The 26,267-nt window shown below is 50.3% G+C and overlaps 1 protein-coding gene and 1 long non-coding RNA gene across 2 annotated transcripts in view; one reads left to right on the forward strand and one right to left on the reverse strand.

Annotated features, from left to right (window-relative positions):
• Positions 1 to 310: 310 nt before the first annotated feature.
• The window catches only part of SH3RF2 (SH3 domain containing ring finger 2), a 44,932-nt gene continuing 18,975 nt past the window's right edge, over positions 311 to 26,267 (reverse strand). The window contains exons 2-8 of the mRNA XM_056349828.1: positions 25,655 to 25,924; positions 21,322 to 21,645; positions 12,866 to 12,960; positions 10,634 to 10,804; positions 8,269 to 8,489; positions 5,028 to 5,395; positions 311 to 4,094 (exon numbers count right to left, since the gene is read on the reverse strand). Coding sequence (XP_056205803.1) covers positions 3,801 to 4,094; positions 5,028 to 5,395; positions 8,269 to 8,489; positions 10,634 to 10,804; positions 12,866 to 12,960; positions 21,322 to 21,645; positions 25,655 to 25,924 — 1,743 coding nt within the window. The 3' untranslated portion in view covers positions 311 to 3,800. The remainder of the gene's footprint in view (positions 4,095 to 5,027; positions 5,396 to 8,268; positions 8,490 to 10,633; positions 10,805 to 12,865; positions 12,961 to 21,321; positions 21,646 to 25,654; positions 25,925 to 26,267) is intronic.
• The window catches only part of LOC130154087 (uncharacterized), a 29,974-nt gene continuing 16,502 nt past the window's right edge, over positions 12,796 to 26,267 (forward strand). Inside the window, exon 1 of the long non-coding RNA XR_008823603.1 lies at positions 12,796 to 19,943. This is a non-coding gene — a long non-coding RNA (uncharacterized LOC130154087). The remainder of the gene's footprint in view (positions 19,944 to 26,267) is intronic.

Raw genomic sequence — 26,267 nt, forward strand, 5'->3', positions numbered from 1 at the left:
CAGGCCTGGTTGATGTCTTCCCCAGCATGATCGGCTTCTCCATTTAGACAAGGGCCACTTGTTGGACACTGCCTCGCTCGGGGCTCACGACAAAGCTCCAGGTTGGTTCCAGGAGAGTCTGCTTTAGCCTGGGCTTTTTGAAGAAAAAACTCTTTGAGTACTAGCCCCTGTTCCTTGGGATGTTCCTTGGTGAAATAACACAGTCCAGATGCTTCCTCTTAGGTATTTCCAGGGGAGGAGTGGAGAAGGTGAGGAGGACTTAGCGATTCTGCTCAGTGGGCTGCAGTATGAGACCAGTGGGCAGGTATGTCTATGGGAATAAGATGCTTATTAGAGCTGTTGCTTTGAAATATATCTTGTTTTCAGTTCTCTCTCCCTACGTATTTTTAATATATTTAGGACACTTATCACCATAGCATCAAAGCACTCAAATATCCTGTGCAAGAATCTTGAGACATCTGTCCTAAAATAGCTGTCTGCTCTTTTACCAAAGCACCAATTTGGCTGTTAGTGCCTCCTTTCTGCATTGCCCATGATGTGCGTGTGTGTGCATGAGTGTCACAGCTCTCTCCCTCCCCATCAGCACTGTCACTTGTTAGCATAATGCGGTGGGTTAAAGGCCAAGTCCGGGAGAGATTTATGGTACTTTTTGGTGTTATTTGTCGTAAGACTTCAGTATCGTGTAATGGCCTGAACAATTTTGCAGGCTTCCCTGTGTGCATGGGTGCTGTGAAACCTTATTGCTGTTTATCTTCATATGAGAGGATAAGAGGGTGATTTTGTTTATGGAAGGCAATATTCTGAACTGACAAGTGGTGTGTTGTGAGCCCAGAAGGACTATATGGCTTGTGAAATCTTAAGGCGTGCTGAGCACCTTCAGCCTTTCCTGATGCTCTTGGTGTCCCCTGAAGCTTAGTGCATCTTGATAAATTGGGCTGAGGGAGGTGCTGTCTTTCCTCAAACCTGGGCTTTGGTGGCAGGACTGGGGCATGAGAAACAGAGCTGCAGTCACTTCTGTCTGTTGCTCTTGGAGCCTTTCATTTTGGAGCCCCAAACTGAACTTCAGATTCTTCCTTGCTGCCTGGCTTCGCATGCCTGCCTCTCATGAGAAAACCTGCCCCACTTGTACATTAAATTTACAAGGTGACTTACATCACTGTACATCTGTCTGAAGCCCCTGGTGAGTTACGGTTTGTTGTTTTCTTTTTGCCCCTCATCTTCAGTTGACTCTCTGCATGCAGATTGCACTGAGCTCCCTCCTGAGTGTCAGCAGTTACTGATGTGCTGCCTGGCCCAGAGGAACGTTTCTTCTGAGTTCCTGATGAAAGAGGCACTGGGGTCTTGCAGGGCAGGGTTAATTGCCAGTAACAAGGGAAGATCTTTGATTAGAGCTGCTGCAGTGTCCCTGGCCCATCACCTTGTTCCCAACTCTCTGGGGACACTGAGCTTGCTGGAGCTGGGGGGCTCACGGCTGCCTCTCGCTGCAGAGTATAAAAGCTGGGGATCGGCATCAGCTGCGGTGCGTGTGCAGGGGTCAGCCTGTCCCCCTCCCCAGGGCACAGCCCAGCCTGCTCCCAGCGTGTCACCCCACTCAGCAAACAGTGACCCAGGCAGTCCTGCCAGACCTTGGCTCTGGTACGTTGGCGTGAGATGAGGACACTGCTTTTGGGGGGCAGTAAACTATGGATGTTCCCTTTCCTTCCCTACACACACCATCCCTGCCAAGTATTCAGCTGGGCTTCACTTTTCCTACTGCTCCTTCTTTGCCTGCCAGCATTTCCATCTGCATAATTAGTTCTCGTGTAGCTCCAGCCACCCATGTCACTGTCTTTTGTGAGTCCTGTGGGAGGTCAGCTGCTGGAATGCATTAGATGCTCGTCGGTGGGTGCAGATCAGGTCTTCACAAGCCGTCTGTCCTCTCATTAGCATGCAGGCAGCGAGTGAGCGCATCTGGAGCCAGGCGTGAGCAGGCAGCCCCTCCAAACCAACACTATGAATTACTTCCCAAGCTGGTCCTGGACACACTTAATGCAATTCTATTTATTTCTGAATGTGCTTGGGAGAAGTGGATATGTTCTTGGTTATACAGTCAGCTTTTGAGGTTTTCTGGTTTAGTTTTAAAGGGATGAGAGGAGTCTTCAGCAAAGAACTGGCATGTCTTCTCTGAGATGCTCAACTGCTTTTGAGGTGGCATTGCTGAGAGTCATATTCATGCTCTGATTTGCAGCTCACAACCACCTTTTATACCTGGGCAAACCGCATATTTTCAGTTTGTCAGGATTTTTCTGCAGAGCTTAAATAGTGACAGAGAACACAAGGTGAAGAACTTATCTGTGCCACTGATGGCTTCTGCGCTACTGAAAATCCCTGTAGGCAGATGCCGGCTTCCTGTTCCACAAACAGAAAAAGTCTGAAAGAGTAAAAGAGCAGGGGCTGTAGACTACTAAATTACTTTATCAGTTTCCTTTTCTTAGTTCCAGAAGAAAACTTCCTTCTCTGAAGCTGTGCTAGTGCTGCAGAGAGTTTTTGTTGACCGTGGAGTTAATTTCATGGGTTTTGTGTGCAATTAACCAAAGATGTGATTTTACAGCAGTTTTGGATGAAGCACAGTTACTGCTATTAGGAGATCTAGCAGTTGGTGGCTGTAGCTAGGGTGAGAATTGCTGGTCTATAAACCAACAATAAAAACAAAAGCTGTCATGCACGGGTTTGCTGGAGAGAGGTTCCAGCTGGCAAGCTGGACACAGTGCTCTGACTCTGCCTGCCTTCCATGGATTCACAGAAAGATGCTTGAAACGGGGTCAGCTGAAACCTGGAGCTGGTGTGCTGTGACAGAGGGGTGGCCTGTGGCACAGTAATTGCTGAATTCTGCTTTCTTTTATGTTTTCATGCATCGTAATGTAGACTTAAGCCCATGAATTCCACTTAGGATATTTACAAAAGCAGTATCTGAATGGGTGGTTGGTGGGAAGAAGTTGGAGTGAGCTCATGGACTGCTAGGAGGTAGCTGGCAGGTAACTAGGGGAAACCAAGCAATGAGGAGAAGCAAGATTCAATACCCCTGTCTACAGAGTCTAAGTGACTGCGGTAATGGCACCTCCCTTTCCATTGTCTCTTTCCTCTCCAGATCACCTTTTAAATTGTATTCTGTGTTAAAACTCCTGGACTAAAACCAAACAGAAAAGCAAGCAAGCAACAAACCTAACAAAAAATCTGAGCGACCCCCTCCTCCCCTCAAAAGGCAACACAAATCGTCAGCTAGGAACTGACTGATTTTGATTTATGGTTTCTTTATCCTGCAGAAGCAGGAAGGTAATGAACCAGTGTTTTGATCTCTGTAGGCTTTCCTGCAGCAGTGTGGAGATCAAAACAAGCTTTAACTATTTCTGATACCTGCACGCTTTCTTCCTCTTCCCACTCCTCCTCCAGCACCTTACAGGCAGCCTTATATGACACCAAAGAACGTCCCTTTGGTGGATGCCACAACCCTCCTTCACATCTCCCTGGTGCTCACAGCAGCCCTGGGGGAGGGGGGCTCCTCCAGCCACGCTCAGCACGGCAGGGGCTGGGACAGGACTCTCCAGTGCAGGGATGGATGCTGTCCTGTCCCGTCCTGCTCTCTCGGGAGCTCCCCCAGTTCTCTGCAAGCCTCAGACTTGCAGGTGCTGAGGATGCTGGCGGTGTGGAGGCGTGGGGACATGGGGAATGCTGGTGCGGGGTCCGGGGCCCTCGCCCCTCACAGGAGGGAGGAGCGGAGCGGAGCAGGTGCATGAAGGAAAGCAAGCGGAGGAGTTACCCTGTCAGTTTGCAGAAATGCTGCTGTAGTTCTTCTTGACAGGGAAGGTCAGCTGCCCGGAGAGGTCCAGCGACAGTGCCTTCGGGTGCAGTGCTCGCCGCTGGTGCAGGGGGCTGGAGCTGGTCCTGGGCGAGTAGAGCACTGCCAGCTCAGGGCCGGGCAGGCTGGCCTCTGGCAGGAGAGCCTCTGCTGCGGCCGCCGGCTCCATCCTGCTGCGCGGCAGGCTCGGGGAAGGCTGCAGGCTGTGCCGCTTGGGCGGCGGGGGGCTGTGGTTCTGGAACCGCACCGTCTTCACTTGCTGCAACAAGAAGGGGACCAGAGTCATGGTGGGAAAAGCAGCCACCCACCCTCCTCGCTGTGATCTGCTCTGGAGACCCGGGAGGATGAGCTGAGGGCGTGTCTGGCTCCTTGCCGGGGGCAGAGGGTGTGGGGACGCCCAGTGTGGTGCAGCAGTGCCATGGCTATCAGAGACCTGGGAGAGCTGGCCCAGAGAGCCATCCCCCGAGGCAGCAGGAGAGCAGGGAGGGGCAGAGCAGGTGGCAGTATGACATGAGGAGGGAGGGTGTGGGGGTGGGCCCCTCCTGTGCCCCTCCAGGAGAGCCTGCGTTTCTCTCCAGCTGATGATGCTCCTCCTGGGAGCTCTGAGGTCAGTTGGGCTTTTGGGGGCTTGTGGAGCGATTTACTCTTTGGGTGCCATGGGAAGGGAAAGCTGTTACTAGGGCAATTTGCAGGATGATTATATCTTTATGAAATTTCACTCCGGCTGTCAGAGGGGAAAGAAATTTCCATTCCAAATGGCTCAGCCAAAGTGACGCGAGGGAGATGGGGAGAGCTCTGTAGAGACCAGCCTGAAATAAGGTCTAATGCCCAGGTCTGTGGTGTTTGCTCACCTGCTCCCAAACTCCCAGGGACTTCAGTGGGAGTCTTGCCCAATTTAAGACCTGAGAAAAGTCACAAGATTTGATTGTAACTTAACATTGGATTACCCCAGTGGAAGGAGACCCTGCTGTAGCATCTTGCCTTTCTAAGGGGCTCAATCTGAACAGCAGTGCCACTAACACAAAAGTCTAAGGCAGGCACCTATCCCAGTGATTTCTATCAGAAGAAAACCTGGTGAGAAAGGAGTGAAGCCCTGAAGGGATTTGGCTGTGGTCAGTATTGGTCTGATCCCGAATGCTGGTCCCCAAGGGCCCAGGGACCCCTCGGAGCAGCAGGTGGCCACTGACCTTACCTTTTCGGCGCTGTTGCGGGAGGTGTCTGGTTTCACCAGGATGGATGGTGGGGCTGATGCAGGTGGCTTCGGAGCTGCCTCGCTCTTTGCTGGAGGGTCTTTGGCATCCAGGATCACTGAGCTGCACACAGAGGGGGTTCGGCTTTCCCCTCCTCTGACCGCAAGTGCCGGTGAAGCATCGTGGGAGAAGTTTGGCCTCGTTCCTGCCTCGGCCATGCCAGCTCCAGGAGGGATGCTGTGCGGCTGGGGGCTGATGTGCTGATAAAGCTGAAACTGCTGAGGTCTCGCCACAGCTGTGGGAGGACGCCTGAGGGAGCCGGCAACCTGCACGGGGGTCCCTGCCTGCCCCGGCCTCTGCAGGGATCCATCTGGGCACCAAGAACCATATGAAAAGAAGTTAAGTCAGCAGGAATCCAGAATGGCACAGACAAAGCAAAGAGGCAGACGCGAGCAGTGGTCACAACCCCGCACTAAGAGCCCCACTCACAGAGATGCTGTGGGCTCGTAGCTCCCGGGGACTGCCAGGCACCTGCCCCCATGTGCCGGGACTGGGGTGCAGCAATGCTGTCTGCCTCCATAGCCTCTCCTTGGCAGGCAGCCGCGCCACTGGACACTGGCAAAGCCAACATACCAAAACCCTCAATCCTCCTGTATTTACATAATAACTCATGGCCACAGAAATTCTTCTATCTTGGATAGGACCGGTCTAGTTTCTGAGAGCTTGCCCTGCCTTCTCCTGGACCACAAATCCTCCTGGTGCAATCGCTGGAATGCACTAACCTCAAACATTGGGTTGCACAGCCTCAGCATGACAGGGCTGGGTTTTCCTGCCCAGCTCCTGAGCCGAGGGGACGTGGCAGCGCTGCTCCATGGGCTGTGTGGGGGGAAGCACTGCGATAAGCAGGTAGGACCAGACGTGGCCCCACTGGGAAGGGATGAAGGGGGAGGCAGTGTTGGGTGATGCAGGACATCTGCCACCAGCACATGCTGCTAGGGAGCAGAAGCCAGCCCCCTGAGCAGGAGCATTCCCTGGGGATCACCTCCTGTGACAGGGTCTCCACGGTTTCTTTGCTGAATGTCCAGCCCTGCCCTGGAGCCCTGCTGCCAGCCCTCATCATCCTGTGCCGTTTGTTCCTGTTTGGCTGCTCCATCCCATAGCTGCTTTCCTCTCTGCAGCACAGGAAGTCACGCACTTTATTTCTTCTGCAGTTACTTGCTGTTCACAAGATTGATTTTTTTTTTTTTTCTTTTAAACAGCCACCACAGGGAACCGAGCCCTTTACCGTAAAACAACTCTTAAGATAAATCCAATTGCGAGCCTAAAACCACTGACAGTGGCCCTTGCAAATGTGCCTGCCTCCAGTAGCAGCTCTGCCTGTGAGCATTGGACAATGTGCCATTTAGTTGCCCAAATACGCTTGGAAATGTATTCCAGAACAGCGTGGATGGGCTGAAGATAAACCTTGACAGCCTTGTTGGAAAGAATTTAACCAACTGAGCTCTGCACAAACCTTCGCAAAGAGTTTTACTTTGCCAAGTGTAAAACACTAGAATTACCAAAATAACCACAGCTGGGGAAAACCAGTGGTGTGGGAGCCTGGGGTCCCCGCCAGCCGTGTGGGAGGGGATCACCAAGGTTCCCTCTGCCAGTCCCCCATCCTTGGGAGGGGTGTTTCCTACAGCCCTGGGCATGTGCGAATGAGAAGCACATTTTTGATCTTTATGAAGGAGAAGAAAAATAGAGCTGATACAGAGGGAGTTTGCCTCTAGCTCCCTGCTGCATCAAGGCTTTTTACTTCACAATTTCACTGGGTAACTCCTGCTGCTTTTTTTTTTTTTTTTTTCTTGTGAAGTATCTTTTCTCACCTTCAGGCTATTCATGATTTTATGCATCTCATATATTTCCAAGTTGAAACTTTTTTCTCCTGAAATAGAAGTTGCTCTATTCTCTTGATCATCCTCCTGCATACTTTTCCTGATTTTACCATATTCTGAGTTACCAGAAATACGTGAAGTGTTCAGGATATGAGTTCACTGCAACTCCCCCAATGGCATGGCTGTTTTGCTCTCTTGTTGTGAGTTACTTTCTTAATAATTCCTAATAATACTCTAAATTAACCTTTTTTAAAATTGCTTCTGAGCATGGAGTTGGAGGTCTCAAAGAGCCATCTGTGACAATTCCAAAACCTCTCTCCAGAGCAAAAAAAAAAAAGCTAATTTAGGGGCCCAAGGCTGTGTGTATAATTAGGGATTATTTCTCCCCATATTTGTGTATTGATGTTTCAGTGGTTTAGTATCCTGTTGCTGGGTGTTGTGGATTTCAAAGGTTGGATTTGCTGATTTACATTTTCCAAGATCACTGCAGAAGCCTCTTGAAGGACTGATAATATTGTCTTGGTACAGTTCATGGTTACCTTGCTGGAGTTTGTATTTAATTTTCTTTGTTTGCCACACGAGGTTGCTTTTACATCTAATGGCCTCCCTTACTCTATTCTTTAAATGGTTTTGGTTAACCAGTGCATTTTGAGCCACATTCCCATGCCTTTTGAGGACATGGTCATCAGCCGCTCTGCAGAAGGGAGCCGTGCCACGTTCCAGCGTGGTGCTGGTTGGTGCAGGTGAGCCCTTTGTGGGGCACTGACCCACCCAGGCATTTCCCCCCGCCGCTGCCAGCCTGGAGGATTAATCCACAGAGGTCAGGGCATGCTTTGCTGTGCTCAACCTAGAAAATTCTGTTCTCCTTTGCATACAGCCCCTTGCTTGGTGGCAGGATAATGCTGCCTGGCCTTGGCATTGCAGCCTGGCTGTAACGAGACCCCTTGGAAAGACCTTTCTCAAGGGCCCGTTTCACAAGTGGGGTTCAGCTGTGGGTGACAGCGCTGTCACTCTGTGTCTGCAAACCCAGCATGTCAGCCACGATGCCTGCCCACCCCAGCTTGTGCTGTGGGGAGATGCTGAAAGTGCCCTGTGAACGGCTGGTCGCTGCTGGCATTGTGCTCAGCCTGATGCAGGAGCCTAGCCCTCGTGGGGACCACTTGGCAGAGCTGCCCTCTTGCCAACCTGCATTTGGTTTTGGGTTTTGTTGTGGTGTGTTGTTTTTTGGTTTTTGTGGGGGTTTTTTGTGTGTGTGTGGCTCTGGTGCTATAACTGCAGGCAGCCAGTATGATTTTTTTGGGGGGTGGGGGGTGCGGGGGGGATGTGACTGCCTTCTCTCTCCCAGAGACCCCCCCTGAGCACTTACTCTTCCTCGTGCTGCTGCGTCCGCGCCGCAGTGATGCTTGTCCTGAGGCTGCCGCGCTCCTGCTGGGTGAGGTGATGGGCACAGGCAGCAGCGCTGGTTTCAAAGGTCTGCTTTGTCTGGGGCTGTTTTCTGAGATGCTCCCTTGGGAGGAGAGTGAGGAGGTCGACAGCGTCCACGAGGCGTACAGGGAAGGCATTTTTGAGTCGGAGAGGTTAGATTTCCTGTTTAAAAAGGAAAAGAAAATAAGCTCAGACTAGACTTGGGGTTTTGTAAGGGAAGTAGCAGTTTGCCCAGCAGGGAGATCAATGGTTTTAATGTGCCTGTACTGCTCTGAAGTCAGGACTTTGGTGGGCAACACTATGGATACAGTTCAGGTTTCTGATTCCGTTATAATGAGGGCTTTCATCTTTCTGCACTGACATCAATTATTCCCAAGTAGGGTTAGATTTCATTACAGTAACGCTGTGGTATTTCAAAGGGGCCTGGCAGGCACCAGCCCTCCCTCTGCCCTTAGCCCCACATGCTGCCTCCTGCCCCTCTTGGTGTGGAGGCACGCTGCACAGCCCCTCTTGGCACAGGGGCGGGTGGGTCCTGGTGCACCGGGCAGGATTCGTGCTCTGGCCTGGCTCTTGCTTCCCTGCTGCTGTCTGGGCAGCTCTCTGGTGCACAGCAGCTACTTGGGGTTGTTCTCTGCTCCCCTGCCTTCCCTAGAGAGGTCACCTGCATGTTTTCATAGATTCATTTAGGTTGGAAAAGATCTTTGAGATCATCAAGTCCCTGAAGCCACTAAATTGCTAAAGCCCATCAGACTTCCCCACCACTGGCTGAATACCACTCCGGATTCCTGGAGAGAGTGGGCCATGATGTGAAGTGCTTTAGCAAACTCCTTAAAGGAAGGAAAAAACATTTCTCTGATTCTTTACCTTTCTTGGCGGGGTAGAGGAATGATTTATGGTTTAATAACTGAAGCAGTGATTCATCAAATAACTCAGGCATCAATTTATTATGAAGAAATTTCTGAAGGAGGACAGAATAGCAGCTCCAAAACCAGTGCTTATGGTTGGAGCACTTTATGAGGCTATTTAGGGTGACTGGGCTGTGCTCTCGATTATTGGTTTGCTCTGTTTATCGGTGAGGTGGGGCTGCAGTGTTATCAGCTATATGGTGAAGAAATGAGCTAGAGAGACGAAGAGTAATCACCAGCGCTCTTGGATGCGGGAGGGTGCAGGGGGGCAGTGCTGAGATTAAAGCAGCACTGAGACCTCCAGTCTGAACTGTGCAACTTGGCAGAATAAAATATAAGCAGGGAAAGAGAAGCAAGGAGGGGAGAAACCAAACGGTGTGGGAGTGTCGGGGAGCATAAGGGAAATTTTCGATGTGTCACTGGAAGGCTTTTAGGGGGGCAGAGGCTGAGGTGCCCCCTGCAAGCAGAGCTCACTGTGCCCATCTGTCCCCAACCCCACTCCTGCAGACGGGGCTGGACCATCGCAGTGTTTCCAGACATGGAAGCCCGGCTCCAAATAATGAAATCACAGTCCTGGGAGAGGTGTCCTGGCTTATCCCCACTTCCTATTTGTAGAAGCAAAGCTCCGCATTTCTAAGCTGTTCTTTGTTTCTCTGCTTAACCCAAGTGTCTCTCAGGGGAACTAAGGGCACAGGCAATTTTTTTTCCCTGTCCTACGCTGTATACTTGTAATTATTGCCTTTTCTAATGCATGCTTGTTTAGTTAGATCAATGGCGTCCAGTACTTAAAATGCCTGCTCTAAAGACAGTATTTTGACTCTAAAAGAGCTTGTAGCTTATGGTTTCCCTTCTGGCAGGGGAAAAAAAAAAAAAAAAAAAGACCAGTCATCCAAAAGGAATAAAAGAGAGTTCGAGCACAGACACGCTGCTCTTCGTCCTGGCTCCCAGACTAACTCATCAAAGTGTGCCGGTTGTGTCACCTATAGGTTCTGCCAAAGCTCCTGGACTGAATTAAACAGTCACGGGAGGAGCTGCTGATGTCTCTGTCAACATCCCAGGTTTAAAACAAGCAGGTGAAGGCTGACAATGTGCTGTTCGCTCCTCTGGACCTTGTGCCCCCTGTGAGGGGAACACTGCCATGACTGCTCCCTGCCGTGACACCTGTCTGTTGGAGGGAGCTGCAATTCCCGTGTGGTGCGTGCAGCCCAGTCGGTGCACAGAGAACTTGAGGGGGTGGGCGCTGCCAGGCATCATCCTGCCCGGGCGAGGAATCCCTGGCTTGTGTTAGTGCTGCAGGGATCCCTTGCCGTGATTTCTCTGCGGGAACAAGAAGACCCCAAATCCTACGTGTTACCCACTCCCCTCTCCGCATGCTTTTGTTTCATGTAAGAAAAAACAGACCTAAAGAGGGGAGCGACATAGTTGCTGGGGAAGATCCCCACTCTCCCGGTGACAAGGGACATGCCCCGCAGCCAGCCGTCATGGTCTTTCCCGAAGACGCGGACCCCTTCTCCCTTCTGCAGCTCCAGCTCGTCTGGTCCATGAGCCATGTAGGAATGGAGAGCCACGCACCTGGGGAGACAGTGGGGTGATGGGGAGCGGGGCAGGAGCTGCTCCGTGCAGGATGGCTGGAGCGCACCCTGAAGCTCCCATGTTTAACTGTGCTGGGAGCTGCTGCTGCTCCGCTGAGTGGTGGCTCTTTGCCCGAAGCCTCTTCAGCCAGCACTCACATCAAATGTTGGGGTGCTGCCGTTATTGTGGAAAGAACTTGCAGGGAAGAAACCGCCTGTAACTTCAGGCCAAAGGGGATATGAGTAAGAGAAGAACCAACAGGAATGGAGAACAGATCCTGTCGATGGTTTCTGTCCCAGAAGTGCCAGCCAAGCCAGCGACAGGCGTCAGGGAGGAGAAAGCTGCTGTTCTCCACCTCGCGATTAAGGGCTCGTGTGTACCTGTCCTAAGGCAAAGCAGCATGAAAGAGCACAGGCACGATGCTCTGTCCGAACGATAGCATCAGGAATACGTTCTGCCTTTGAAGTGTGTGGTGAGCCGGAGGCCTTGCATCTGCTTGCCTTGAGCATCATCTGGAGGTTGCAGAGGCGCAGGGAGGAGCGCTGCTCTGTGGCAAGGCGCGTGAACCCCATCTTCCTCCCTTTCCTCTTCTCTGCAGAGACTGACGCCCCTGCAGAGACTAACACTGAGATCGAGTCGCTGCCACTTGGGGGCCTTTGAGAATAGAGTGGACGACAGAGGAGGTACATGGCTCTGCTCTGGGCTAGCGAGGAAACCAGGCTAGAAACTGATTTGAGATCCCCTCTAGACCTCTCTGTAGTGATTCTGGGACTATGACTAGATGATGAAGCTTTGCTCTCCACTGTGAACCACGTGTGACCACGCAGCAAAACAGGAACAAAAGAAAACAGCATATTTTTTCAAAACATTTCTGTATTTGTTCTTTAAAGAACTTTGTTTCCAGTGTAACACATCTAATTGCATTGTTGTTTTTTTTTCCAAGGGGAATGTGATCTACTCCCACATATTAATGAGTTACAGACCAGTACAGCAATTATGAAATACTATTTAAGAAATAGTAACCACAGACCTAGTTGTCTAGATAGTCCTTGACTATCTCATAACTTTTTAAAAGGTTTATCTCTCCCTGTTGTTCAGAATGATCACGTGAAAGTTTGACTTGAAACGCCTGCATTTACATGAAGTGACTTCTGTTACTTGCCCAGAGCAGGCGAGGTTCATTGTAAGGGTGTTCTTATTCCGCAGTGGCTTATCACTTTATACAGGATTCATCTTGAAGGGCAGGACATGCAGATACTGGTCTGGTATTATAGGGTTGAAAAAGGAGCTATGCAAAATAGGCAGCTGATGGAACGCTTTAACACACTCCTCATTCTGCAAATTATTGTAGGGTCCAAGGAGTTTTCTAGTGTTTAGGATTAATTGTGTGTAATAGTCTTGGGTGACCTATGCTAATGCACACAAGTAGCAAACATTATGAGCGTAGTACAGATTTATAGGTATTGCTCACGTGTACTAGTGTTTCCACAGGTCTGGCTTGATACTGTGGAGGTGCTAATTACCGTGTCGACAGCTTGTTGCTGTTTTGTTGTCATTAGGTAGCTTACTACAGTGCCAGGCTGATGAATCTTATCTGGAGGAAACCAGATCATTACAATATATAATCTGCAAATTTTAACCCTGGGAAAGTACTAAAAGATTGGATCATTCAAAACACCAGTGACCTTCACTGTTTTAAAATAAATAACTACAGGCACTTAAGGAGTAATTAGTTTCTTTAAAAAAATGTAAAACATACTGTTGACAAGTAGGCAGAACTATGTATCTGTGGATATGAAGTAAGGTAGTTATGCGCAAGGACGGTTCACCTGCTGGGAATATAATAATTTAACAGTGATATTAAGTCGCTGTGACCCCCTGCTTAGACCAGCCAAGTACATTCCTACGAGGATCTGCTTTTGGATCCAAGCCCATGGGAGCTGCACTCTGCTCTGCCTTTACCTCCCGGCATGCAAGAACCTTTAGCTGGATAAGCCTAAGGTGAAGGTACAGAAAATTACACGCCCCTCCACCCCGCCCGCATGTATCTCAGTTACGTACATATAAGCTGATATGTGATGCTGCAGATGGGGAAGAGTGACAATGGCTGCAGAGTGCCCCAGTGATCCTGGCACAGGGTAGTAAGATGCACTGACCTAGAGGGAGAAAGAAACCAATATATTAACCTGAATGTAGACTTATTTTAGCCACTGGAAGAGCAACTAAAAACACTTCACAGGCTTCATCTACCCTTCAGAAAAAAAAACAAAAAACAGCAAAAAAACCCCATATCCACCACCAAAACCAAAACCCAAAGATGTTTTGGGAGAAAGATGAGTTTGGAGCATTTGGCAAACAAAAGAGCAGGCAGTAAGAGGAAGACCTTCCACTTCAACAGTGAGATGCTTTCCAGGGTATGGCCCAGTGGGACTGATGGTGCTTATCCCATGGGAACTTGTTGGGACAGGTAACCTGTGTGTGAGGAGGCTCTCACAGCAACGATGAAACAGGATAAGCTTAACTGAACAGCCGTGGATTCCAGGAGTTCAGCTTGAGCCCTAAACCTGTAACTGTTGCTCATCCTATCTGTACAAGATCCACTGGAGCAGGGGAGCACTCCTTTGCCTCTCTCCGTGTCCTCAGCATTTTCTTGCCCCTTTTTGCTTGGCTCTGAAGAAGGTGAGTACCTCTGATTCATTGTCTCTGCTGCCTGCTTCAGAATGGGAAAGGAGCATTTCAAGCCCAGACTTTGCTAACCAGGAGGAGACAGTCACGTCTGCCAGGTGAGGGCTGGTGTAATCATTGCTGTTCTACTTGTTATGTATTTAGCTCCATCTGGGAGTATTGGCATAGTCTAAACCCTAAATAATACAGTCCTTGCCCCAGTGATCTTTTAATAACTATTATTAAAGGTATTTACTACGTCTGTGGTGTCTCGAGGAGCTCCACAGACCCATGTGTGTGTACAGTGCAGACTGTGCCGGGTAAAGGCAGCAGCTGCGCGGGCAGAGGCACTTCACCTGGGTTTGCATTTAGTTTGTGGTGGCCCTTTCCCCACCATCATTTTTCATCTATGGAGAGGTACCAGCCACCATAATGCCCCTTCTGTCCTCTTCTGGGGGCCTTTCACGTTCAAGGGAGGAACCTCAGCCCCGTTTCTGCTGTCAAGGTAACTGTGTGCCTTGAGCACACCGTGCCTGACCTGCTGCTGCAGTGGGCGAGCGCCTGGCCCCGCCGCTGCCCACCAAAGGCAAGGAGATGCCTCCTTGGACCTCCCTGCTGTGCTGGTGAGGATGCGGGCAGTGTGCTTGGCCGTTCCCCTTCCCCTGTACCTCCATGTCTCACAGGTCAGGTGACATCCACCTGCTTAGGGGGTTTCTGAGGTGAGCATGCGCTGCTGGGCATCCTCTGCCCGGCGTCCTGCTGAGCATCTCGCTGTTACCCCAGAACCTGCCTGCAGGGTGCCCCTGTTCTTCTGAGTTTGGTTTCGGTTATTTGTCCTTTGTGCTTGCTGGGCTCTGGCGTGGTCCCACCATGGGCACTGTCCCCACCTCCCATAGCGCTGATCTCTGCAGGGTTTTCACCTCCATGAGGGGACTGCAAGGAGGTGGGGCTTTTGTTCAAAGGGTGAAGGCCATGCAGTGGAAAGAATATAAGAAATTTCTGCAAACACCAGCTTCTTGTGTAAGAGCAGTGCTGCTTGCGTGCCCTGCACATTGAGGAGTAAATAGGATGACCTCTCTGAGGCTGATAAACTCTCCACCTCCATCTCCAGTGTACTGTGCAGGCTTGAGGGAGCTTCCAGATGCCAAGAACAAGATGTGGAGATGTTTCACTTGGTTGCTGGTGTAAGGTGAATTAGTGTTTTGTAGCTGGCTGATTGAGCGGTAAAAAATCAGCACTAGAGCTATTAGATATGGGAAATGTTAATTCTTTTCCAAAACCATCTGAAGAACATGCAGATAAAACCTCCTAAGCCAACTATACAAAGTGCTTCCACCAAGAAAAGCTGCTGAAGTGCATGGTGGAGGTGTAGGTCTAAGTGCCTCCTCTGCTTTTACCCCTCTGCTGGGGCTGCAGCTCCTGCTGGAAGTTTGTGTGTTGGCATCTCTGGCCTTGGAGTGCCGGTGGGTTATCTGATCTATCCGATGGGGGAATTCCTGCCATGCCAGAGGAGGAAGGTGCTGGGCTAGATCCTGTTGGGAGCTGTGTGATGGCGTGCTTTAAAGGGAATATTTTCCTTGCTGGTTGCAAACTTCTGTAGCAGTCAGGGTAGAAGGTGTTTCAATGTAAACAGAGAACTTTCTAGGGAAGGTAGTAGACCCTTCCCTTTCATGTGAAAACCCAGCTATCTTTCAAATGGCAAAAGCAAAATAATTTAAGCTGAACTTTGGTGGACAGTCTAGCTGGCCTTGTTTCTGTGCCCAGCAGCGAGGCAGGGGTTTAGCTGGTACAAGGATGAAGACATCTGTGTCCTCCAGAGGTGGTCCCTGCCGGCAGGGACCCAGCCATGGTGGTAACCCCCGCAGTTCTTGCCTTGCTCGGGGGCTCTCCGGGGGCCATGCGAGCCTGAGGAGGTGGCGGGGTCTCTCTGGCCTGGCAAGTTTGCTGTTGCCGCTCCTCAGCTGGGAGGGCCGAGTCCGTTCAGGGGATGGTGGGGCAGCGCAGCCCCCCCGCAGCTCTGGGGCGCTGGCCTGGGGGCGTCCCTCTGCTGCCCTTCCCCAGCAGCGCTGGCTTCTGAAAACAGTGAGAACAAGCGGTGCTGCTGAGCCCGGCCCAGGAAGGTCCCAGTCACTGACCCCGCTGCTCTGTGCCCACCATGCATGCTGCTCCTCCTCCTCAGTTTCTTTTCTACTTCTGCTTTTCTGGCCAGCAGTAGAGCTGGAGGCGGTGAGGGAGGGTGCTCAGCAGCGTCCTGGCCTGTTTGCGTGGGCTGGGTCTGCGGGTTTGGAGGAAAGGATGGCAGCGTTCAAACTGGCATCCTGACAATGCTCTCTTCTGCTGATCTGTCCCTTCTAAAGCAAAGAATATGTCCTGGGGTGAACTGAGCAAGTAGTTCATCCCATTTGGAATGCAGCACTATGTGCACTGGAAGGCACTAGCCAAGCTGTGCCGCTGCAGCCAGTTCCCAGCAAGGCAGGGCAGCTGGAGCAGTGTCTCTGGGGAATCTCAGCCCAGTGGAAAGTCGCTGGGCTGGGATGTGGCTGGCAGTCATGCTCTCCAGCCAAGACCACAGGACCTTTAATGATGCAAGTTGTCGGGGCTTTAATCTCTTATTCATTTCAAATCTAATTTCTAGTGGTCATGTCTGTAACACGGTGCTGAAGCACTGGCTTAGCAAGGACCTAGGGGAAAAAAAACATGACTCACCAGCTCTGTTGCTCTCCAGTAAATGAAGTTAATTAAAAAAACCCAGCAACTATAGCTTCTGTCTCTGGACCCAGAGTGGCAGGTCAGCTTCAAACCATCTTTGTGTTCTTCATTTTCTAGTCCAGGTAGGGTCAGACTAGGCTCTCATATAATCAAAGGTGACTGGAAATTATAATTCCGTTTTAATAGTTTTCATAATCAAAACCTTCAGAATTTGGGGATTTGGAGTTTCTTTTTCCTGCATTGGAGCAAAATTACAACCTTTTGCTGGTTGTCCTGATGGAACTGTGCTGAAATGTCCACCTCTGGATGGAAAGCTTAATGTTTTTTCTCTCTCTGTTCCCCCTCTTCGTGGAAGCAGCAATCCTTTCAGAGCCTGCATCAAAGCTGGTTTTGAATTTTCAACAGAGAAGAAAAAAGGTTGAATGAAATATTTTCTAGCCACATAAAACTGATTTCAGTACTCACTTTTGCTGATCTCCTGTGAATACCTTGCAAGCCCTTGTAAGTACAAAGAGTTTTGTTTCCTGCTTCTCCTTAAATCCCTCTCTTACTCCATCTCCCCACCTAGCTTGTCACCAACATGATTTCTAGCTTGGCTCCTCTCTACAGTGCCCTGCTGACTCAGGCAATTCCCTGTCGAGAGTGTTCATGAGATGCCTTGTGGGGAGGAGGATTTTCCCCACTGCATCACGGGGCAGCCGGTGCTCTTGGTGCTGCTGAAAGTTGGATCCCGCCAGTTTCAGATCATTTATTGCATAGAAAAGCCAAATGTACTAGAAGGCAGATGCCGGGTTTATCAGCTCACTTGAACGAGCAGCAAAGGGTAGCAGCAGCTCTTAGCCAGATGTTCCCTGACCCACGTACCGGCCAGCCCAGCGGGATAAGCTCAGCTGGGACCGGGAAGAGCTTCCTGCAGCTGCTGGTGCTTTCTGCTGGACGCGGCAAGGGAGGGCGCAGCTCGGTAGTGCTTGCTCCCCTTGCCCCGGCAGTCAGGGCTTGCACAACAGGCACATGCACAGACACGGTGCACCACAAGCCCTGCAAACTGGTTCTGGCTCCCGCCTGAGCCTGGCTTGGCACCTGGAAGGGGAAGGAAGAGCAGGAGGAGGGCTGGCGGCAGGGCTGGCTGCTGCCGGTTCTTCCCTTTTATGGGCTGAAATGAGTCCGACCTGGGCCTTGGTGGTGGAAATGCCAGGCAGGCAGACGCGTTGTGGTTTGGAAAGCCATACAAGCACCTAGCACAGCCTCTTCAGCTTCGCTTCTTAAGCCGTGCTTTGTTGCGGTGTGTGCCCAAGGTGCAGCCCCTCCTGCTCCCTCTCCCCTCACCAAGCACCAGCATCGCTCGAGACGTGATGCCATGGGGGAATGTGTCACGCACAGGGTGCTTTGGGGGATGCTAATGATCTCTTCTGTCCCCCTCAGGCATGTGTAGTCTTATAGCATAGGGAAAATGTCACATAACTACATGCTACTGGAAAAATACCACTTTTTTTGACCCCTACCCCAAAGAAAGCAATGAATGCATCCATTCAAAATGTGTGGAATCTTTTTTTTCTAAATTACCTGATCCAAACGTATGTTCAGTATCTGTCTGGAAGCCTGTCCTGGAAGAGGCGATGGATTTAAATGCTCAGGTAGTTTCAGGGTTCCATGTTTTCCAGTTTGATGGCTGAGGTTGCTCTCCTGCCCTATCCTCAAGTGATGGCTGCTGCTAGACACCCCCTCCTGTGATCCTAACCCTCACTAGTGCTAAACCTGGTCGCAGCACAGCTCCTTTCCTTCCACCTGCTCTTGTGGGGCCTTAAATCCTTGTCTTGAACTGGGAATGAAACGGGGTCGTTGCCTGAAAGGACACAAGAGCCCCGAGTGCTCGGTGGAGGGTGCGCTCCTGGCGAGCGGGTGCCTGCCCGGCGCGGAGGCGGGCGCGGGGCTGCGCTGCTGCTGCTGGGGCAGCTCCTTTCGTGGGTGGAGAAAAGCTCCGGTGTTCGGGTGCGGAGCCCAGGGGCCTGGGATGCTCTCAGATTTCTCAGGGCTCCGCATGGAGCCCCAGATGGGGAGGCAGGCTTTCCCTGGCTCCCAGGGAGGGCGGATGCTGTGGTGCACATTCCTTCTGCCAGTGATTCATCCTCTAACCATGCGCAGCCTCCGTGGCTTCGCCTGCCATCTCGGGCAGGCTGCTGCCTTCCCACACCGTCCCTCTGCTCCGTGGAGGACGATGTCAGCGCTGGCGGCCAGGGGGGCACTTTCCACCCCCCCATCGCCCGGCCTTTCTGGTATACCTCACCCTTGCCTGCCAGCTGAGGTTATCCAATGTTGGGCTTGGTTCTCCTGGGATAATTCCCACTTAACTGGTTAAATCCTTGCCTACTTCATTCTCGCAAATTGTTCAGTCTTGCACAGCGGGTGTCGGGAGCTCCTCGCAGGGGCTGTGCTGTTTGGGGCTGGCTCCTGGGGGTTCAAGAGCGGCCACCGCTGCTCCCGCCGCAGCACAGCCGTGTGTGAGTGCAGGCGCGGCACCGGGTCAGCCCTGGGCAGGGTTTCAGCCCAGAGTCAGAAAGGCTGAGCGGTGCTGTAGACTCAGCTCCATCTGCTGCACCATATTTGTGACCACCCACAAAGATCCAGGCTACTCAACTTCTGCAGGCTTAGCGGGGAGCACGAAAATGCACGGAAGCAATTAAGGGTGTGATTCAACCCACTCTTTACTATATTGCTAATAACAGAAGACCCCAGCTTGGAACTTGTACTCCAGGGCTGGCAGTAGGCACGGAACTGCTCCTTGCTTCCAAACTTTTATCTGGAGTAGTTTAAACCCAAGAAACATTGATCTTTTCCTTTCAAGTAATGTTGTGTATATAAAACCAATTGCCATGGAACAACCATACTTTTGGAGATGCACTGCAGTTTTTCCAAAGTCTTAGCACTTGCTGTCAAAGCTGAACTTCCACCAGAAGCTGCTGAGTGGGGCAGACCAGCCCTCGGGATCGGCATCAGCTCTTGTCTCTCCTATTATTCCTCAATGCTGCAACTTTGTTCTGATCATGTGAGCTGCCTTATCAACACGTTCACCCCCACAGCTTTTGCATCTGATTAATATTAGGAGGAAGGATGAGTGACCTCACTGGGATATGGCCAGCATGGTCCAGCCTGTCAGCGTGTATCTGGGCTTGCAGAGGAGTCACAACTTTGCAGGTCAGTCATTGCAACGCAAACCCGGAGATGGAAAAAGGAAAAGCTGCAACCTGTGTGGCCCTGTGAACAAGAGGGATCCTCCTGCAGCCCTCTGGGAGATAACCCGTTGTTTAGAAGAAAGGAAACACCAACCCTTCCAGGGCACAGCGTTAACATGTTCCCTCTATTGCTTCTGCTATTGACAATAGTTCACACTGAGATGTTTCTGGTAAAATTATATTGGGTTCGCGAGACATGATACCATTTCAATTGAATTACAGTTCTATTGTAAGGCTTCATTTCCTCTCACATAAAACAGGATCTAACATCCAAGGCTTTTTGCAGGCTATTGCTAAGTACAAAATGCCTACTGGGTTTTATTGCAGACACTGAACTACCAGGGGCTGGCTTATTGCTTTATAAAACGTTAGAGCAACCTTGAATATGAAAGATGTCATATAAATCTAAACAAAACCTTTTTTTCTCCCATTTCAGATGATCTGTGAAGATTCTGTATTGAGATCTTTAGTCAGAGTGTGAAGAAGGAATAAGAATCTTTTGCCTCCTAAAGTAAGGAGCAGATATACTCCAAAAGGTCAGTCTATGTTTATTATCTCGGCCACAGGTTCATCTTCTCTCAGCACAGTCCTGGGTTCAGAGCAGGCTGGCAGGGACCCATGGGGTGCCCCCTGCCCCAGCAGGAGCTGCCCTGGCAGGAGCCGGTGCCCGGGAGGAGGTGGGCAGGTGCAGGCAGAGGCTGCCGTGGGCTGTGGCAGAGACCCCGACTGCTTTTCAGAAGGGCTGACAGCCCTGGTTAGAAGAAGCAGGAGGCTTCTTCATTATGTCTGTAGATGTTGTAACACTGCTGAGGTGACATTGTGTGAGGAAGCCTGTTCTGTAGGCAGTTTGCCTTTGGAGACAACTTTGTGTTTTAGGGTACAGTAATGGAGCTCTGTGCCTCCGCAACGCCTTCGTGTGCCCCAGCGGGCAGAGTAAAGGTGGTGGTTATAGATACCCAAATGTGAGCGCCAGGGCTGAGATTTCAGGCAGCGATTAAACTTGATAAATTTTTTCAATTAAGCCCAATGCTTACCGTTAAGGATGAGCATTGGGGATGCCGGGGACTCTTTATATGCTTGAGACTTTACCAGAAAAATTGAAATACCAATTATTAACAAGAGCAGGTTTCTCCTTTCCTTTTAAGCATAGGGGTTAGATGAAAAAGCTGTGCAAGCAATCCCTGGCAGTACAGATCCGCTCAGCGCAGGGCAGCCTCCTCACCGATCTTACTGGGCATTTATTTGCTCATAACTCAGGGCCTGATTCTGCAGGTCCTGCCATGCCAGTGCAACTTAATTCTGTGAGGAGCTCAGAAAGGCTCATCATCAAAGCAACACAGGTGAACATGGGCAATGGCTGGTTTTAGCTTTAATTTTGCAAATGCTGAGAACTGCAGAACTATCTGGTTTTGATCTACATCTTGATGTGACAAAACAGATGTTTGCTTGCAGTGTGAATCCAAGCACACACACACGTGCATGTCTGAATGGACTGAGGCTCCATTAGCTCCCTTGGGAAGTCACGTTCCTTACTTCCTAAAATGAAAAATATTTTATTTTGCAAATTAAGCTCTCTGTTTTCTCCCCCTCTGCACATGGAGCTCACCGCAGTAGGGCAGAAATCAGAATGGGAATGTGCTTTACCAATGTGCTTTGATAACGGATTTTCTCTTTTGATTAATTCCCTTGGGCCCCTGAACTCTGAAGACAGACCTTTCAGATTCAAAAAGAGTGGAAAAAAATCCCAGGCAGCCTGATGTGGGTGACATCTCTTACTGATGCTATCAGCACAGGTGCTTTGCCTTTGCATGTGTATGCTTTTTGCATTGCCACCTGCACATGGAGTATCCCTACCCAGGACCTGCATTTTGGACTCATACTGTTCCCACAGCATCCATGCTGCCACTTCCTTACCTGGAGAGGGCTGCTGCAGGGAAACTGTGCTTTCTCGCTGCTCTGGGTGGCCACGGTGGGGTTGCTGGAGCTGATGAGCACGGGGGAGCTGATCTCCAGCGCCTGCCGCTCAGCAGGCGCGTGGACTATCCGGTTGAGGGTGTTCAGGGCAGTGGTGATGGAGAACTGCCGCAGGCTCTTGCACCTGGAGTCGGGCACCTTGGGGAAAGCTGGTGAATCCGCGCCCTTTGCTTTGGGAGATGCCGTTCGGAGGGATGTGCACTTAAACTGAGGGGACCAGTGGCTTTTGCTGGTCTGCAGGAGTTGCCTTGCAGTGGTGTTTGGCTGGAAGAGACAAAGGGAGATGTGATGGCATGCTTCAGAAGTTACGCCTGGCACAGCCCAGCACCTGCTCAGTTGTTCCTTTTTCCTCTCTTTTCCTACCTGGCAGCAGAGCTGCCAGCAGATTTCAGATGATGTTACAGGTGATCTTTAAAAACCCGTGGCTCAGTCGTTTCCCTGGTATGTTTTCAGTAACAAATCCCGAATGCAAAATTACTGATGCAAAGCTGACAGCAAAATTGAAACTGGTTTGAAAAATGTGTTGCTTAGACAACATGTTACTGAAGCTGAGCGTTCCCCCCCTGCCCAGTACTTTACAGGAAGCTTTTTTCCTGTCAAACCCTTTGGCTTGCAGAGGTATAAGGAGAGCTGGCTGACTCTCTAGCAGCATTATAAAAAATTAACTCTAAATTAGAAGGGACATTTGGGCACATCTTTCTTTTCTACTTTGTGCTGGCATGCTTAGGTGTGACTGGCAGCAGGGTGTCAGTGCCCTGCAGCTGACTCGAAGTCAAGAGCTTGGAGAAGCCCTCACTGATGGTGACTTTCCCAGCAGAAGTAAAGCCACCCAGTTACGTCTCTGTAGGTCTAAACGTTCATGGCTTGGTCCTGCTTCCATTGAAAGCCTGGCTCATTAACCACTGGGTTTAATGAGGGAAGAGTCAGGCCCTGAGTCTGCATACAGGCAACGTTCAAACAGTATTTCTTGGGAACTGCTGATCATACAGTATTAATAGCAAAGGGCATGTGGTGACAGTGTTTTTTACCACGATGACTGCCAGAGGAATTAATCATGATTTACTGCTGACATTAACGAATTGCAAAACTTTGAGATTCTCACCCACTCATATGAGGCAATGTGCCCGACTCCTGGGATGGACAAGGCTGACTCTAACGCAGGAGAGGTACAGGTGTCTGTCAAGCATTATGATTTTAAAGCAGGGATTGTTTTCACATTTCCCTCCTCCTCACTCCTTAAAGCAAGGTTTAAAAACCATATTGTGTGCATCTGTACATATATAAGATAGCAATATTGTCATTTTTGTATGTAATTAAACTTTAGCCTAAACTGGAAACATTTTCCTGCCTTCTCTAAACACCAGGAGACACGATAAAATGGAGCATAAACCTAAGTGTCAAAGCCAAGAAAAGCCTGGCATCTCCCAAAACAGACCTACCTTTGCCTTCTCCATAATTAATTTCTAATTCCTTCGTGGCTTTATGTGGCCCTAACTAACTTATTTCTGTTAACTCCAGACTTAAGTAATTACTGAAACGAAAATGATTTCATTAAATGAAAAGACATTTTACAAAATGTATGAGAGCTTCAAATAAGATGTTTTACTAGTATCCTTTTATAAAATAGCCACAAAGAAGTGCTTGCTGTAATTATGGTGATTACAAGTATTAATTTTATTTCTAGGAATTCTTGTTGGTGCCACTTACACCCTGCATCTCAAGCTAAACGGCAGGAATACAATTAATGTCTAGACCAGTGCTAACGAAGTTCTGTCAGGGAGCGGGTGGCTTAAAGGTCTGCAGAACTGGAGTGCTGGGGATGCGACCCGTGATGTGCTGGTGGTGGCTGGGAGCCACTGTGCCCAGCCAACACCCCTGCAGCCCCCATGCAGCCCCGGGAAGCAGCTGGGGGGGGGCTCACAGGGCAGATCCACGCAGAGCAGAGCTACACAGGAGCTGGCTACAACAGAACCTGCTAAAAATGCAGTTTTGATGTTTTGCCTGAATTTTCCATTTTTGTCCCTGATTTTTTTGTCACTGTGGAGGCTTTGCGGCGGTGAGGGACAGCTGTTGGCTGGCTACCCGCAGGGCTGGGGCAGGGGGCCCTGCCAGGCTGGAGCGGGGCTCTGCCCATGGGTGCTGGCACCAGCCACTGCCCGGCATGGCATTGGGTGGGCACAGTGGCGGTGGGGCTGTACCCCCAAAATGGGGAAGGGCCAGCCCTGCTTTGTCACCTAACGTGCCCTCTGTTCCCATCAGCCCTGCGAGGGTGGTGATGCTGTCACCCTGGAGGGCAGGAACATGGTGTCACCCGCCCTCCCTTGCGGCAGAGGTGGGTGCCAGGGTGGGAGAGGGCTCACCCTGCCATTTCGCAGAGCGGCCTCATCGAACACCCACCGTGGCGCGGTCCTGTCGGGTCCTGTTCAGCACAGATTTTGGTGTCTGTGTGTTCTGAAATGCCACCTTGTCTGGCCTAACTCAGCACAAAGCTCAAACTTGCTTTTAATTTAAAGGCAGGAGCGTGGCTGAACCGGGACTGTGGACACGAGTCTGAGGGTGAGGGCATGAGAAGCCTTTGACTTGCTGGGTGGTTTCCATGGCGTGGAAATGCCTCTGTAATTGCCACGCACACAACTAATAATACAAGTAGCACTGTAGCTAGGAAGCAAGAGAAAAACCCCTATGTAAGTGCAGAGGCAGTTGGTGTCATACTGCTGAGAACTTCCCATCTCTATTTCAGCAGCCGAGATCACCTGACATTTGCTGGAGTAAGGTATTTGAAATAATGCAGAGGAAAAAAAGCTAGTTTGTATTGACTGATAGGTACATCTCTTTGGAAAGATTTACACTCCTGAGCAGCCCAGCAGAAGTAAATTTTGTTAACTTTGAAGATGTTTTCATTTCATCTTGTTAAGGATATCTGCCTTGGGGGGGGGGGGGGAATAAAGAGAATTTACAGAAAAAAATTCATGTTTTTCTCCCTTCTAAACTAACATGCCGAGTGCTGCCACTGCCTCGAGGTTACTGCAGAAGGGAGTTGCTGAAGTGACTCCTTCAGCCTTTGTAATTTCGTACGGTAACAACCGACCACTGTCACAAAGCAGGGGGACAGGAAGATGCTCTTGCCATTTTGCAGAAGCGTCTGTTTGTTTAGATGTGCGCTAACTCCCCACGTGTGAACTTTGCTGTGGGAGTGGAGATGAGCACAGCCTCCTGATGCAAATAAACAGAATGAGTAAGCTGTGAAACAAAGGCAAATTGAGTGAAAGAGAAAAAACAAGTGAACGCAGACAGCAGAAAACCAAGGCAGGTGCCTCCTGCTAATAAGTGAATCCAAATGACAAAGGGAGGATTGCTGGCTGCCTGGCATCTCTGCATCTGCACTAGCAAGTTGAGCACCCACATTTTATAGAGCTGCTGGTGATGTAATGCTGCTGCTCTGAATGGACTTCTCTCTGTCAGTTCCTCCCCTTGATCATAAGCCACAACTGGCTCTCAGCTGTTTGATTTCTCTTGCCCCCTGCTAGCCACTCCACATCCAGCATGGACTCCCTGGGGAACCTGGCCTGGGCCACAGCCTCTCTCTCCTGCCTCTTCCCACCCATTAGAGCAGCTGTGCTGCTGGCTGGACGGAGAAAGAGATGACTTCTCTGCGAGGACACTGATGCCTCTGGACAGCACTTGCTGTTCTGCTCTGCCGTGCCTCACCTCGTTCTGACACTACAGGGGCAGCTGACTTTGCTGGGAGGTGCAGTTACTCAGAAGAGTGTGTCCTCTAACAGAGTAGAGGCAAGCTCTGTAGCCTTTGGGGAATAAAGGGAAATATAGTAAAAATTCAGCTCTGCAAATCCATGCCTCCAGTAGGCTGGGTATGTTCAAGCTGCATAAATGATGTATCCCCAGACCTGGAAGCAATTTTCTTTACTATGTCAGTAGGTGTCTTCTAGAGATCCTGGAGTGTTTTGGTCAAGAGAGAGCAGACTGCCACCGTTGGCCACTCCTCATCAGCAACAGCAGCATGATTAGAAGCTGAGCTGAGGGACTGCAATCGCTGCTCGTAGCAGGCACTAGCATCCCTCTCTGGATGCCCCCATCCTGCACGTACCCCCATGAGGCAGTCCTAGGAGGTTTAACTGCTGGTGGCAGTGTCTGAGCGGGCTTGGGAACCTCACTGATTTCCAAAGGGGAGCTCCTATGGAGTTGGGGAGTAGCAGAACAGCACACAGCCTAAAGAAGAAAAGCGCCCAGCCCAGCTGCTGTGGGGTGCTGTTACCTTATGAAACGTCAGGCAGTCCTTGTTTTCAGTCTTATCCCTGCTCCTCAGGTCAAAGCTGTAGAGTGCTCTGCCAAGGGGTGCTGGCAGGGGCAGGTGCTTGATGACTTGCACGGAGCTGGCTGGGAAAACGCCGCTGATCCCGTTGACCTCCCCCAGATACCAGTTCTCGTCCAGCTGACGGAGCAGCATGATGATGTCCCCCTTGTTGAACCTTAGCTCCCCGGGGTTGTGCCCTCGGTAGGTGTACAGGGCCTTGGCTCTTGGGACCTGTGGGATGAGAAACAGCCCTTGCAGTTCATCTGTGACAGCAATACTCACCATAGACAGAATTCCCCAAAAGCTTTCCCCAAAAATAATTACTGGGAAAATTTTAGAGGTCTAAGGCTTAAGCATGCATTTGCTGGGATTAACTACCCACATCCTTTCTTGATTTGTTTTTCTAATGAAGACAAGCTCCAAAATACTTATGCTAAATTTCTATCAAGATGAAAAGCAGGCTGAACTTGTTTAAGAATATTAAGAAACAATTAATGCCTTAAACTAGTCTTCCCATGGGATCTTATTGCCTGCTATATGGCCTCCTCTAATACAATGTCTATTTTAATGAACC

Source organism: Falco biarmicus, chromosome 8, assembly GCF_023638135.1.
Source record: "Falco biarmicus isolate bFalBia1 chromosome 8, bFalBia1.pri, whole genome shotgun sequence".
In the NCBI taxonomy this organism is placed as follows: Eukaryota; Metazoa; Chordata; class Aves; order Falconiformes; family Falconidae; genus Falco; species Falco biarmicus.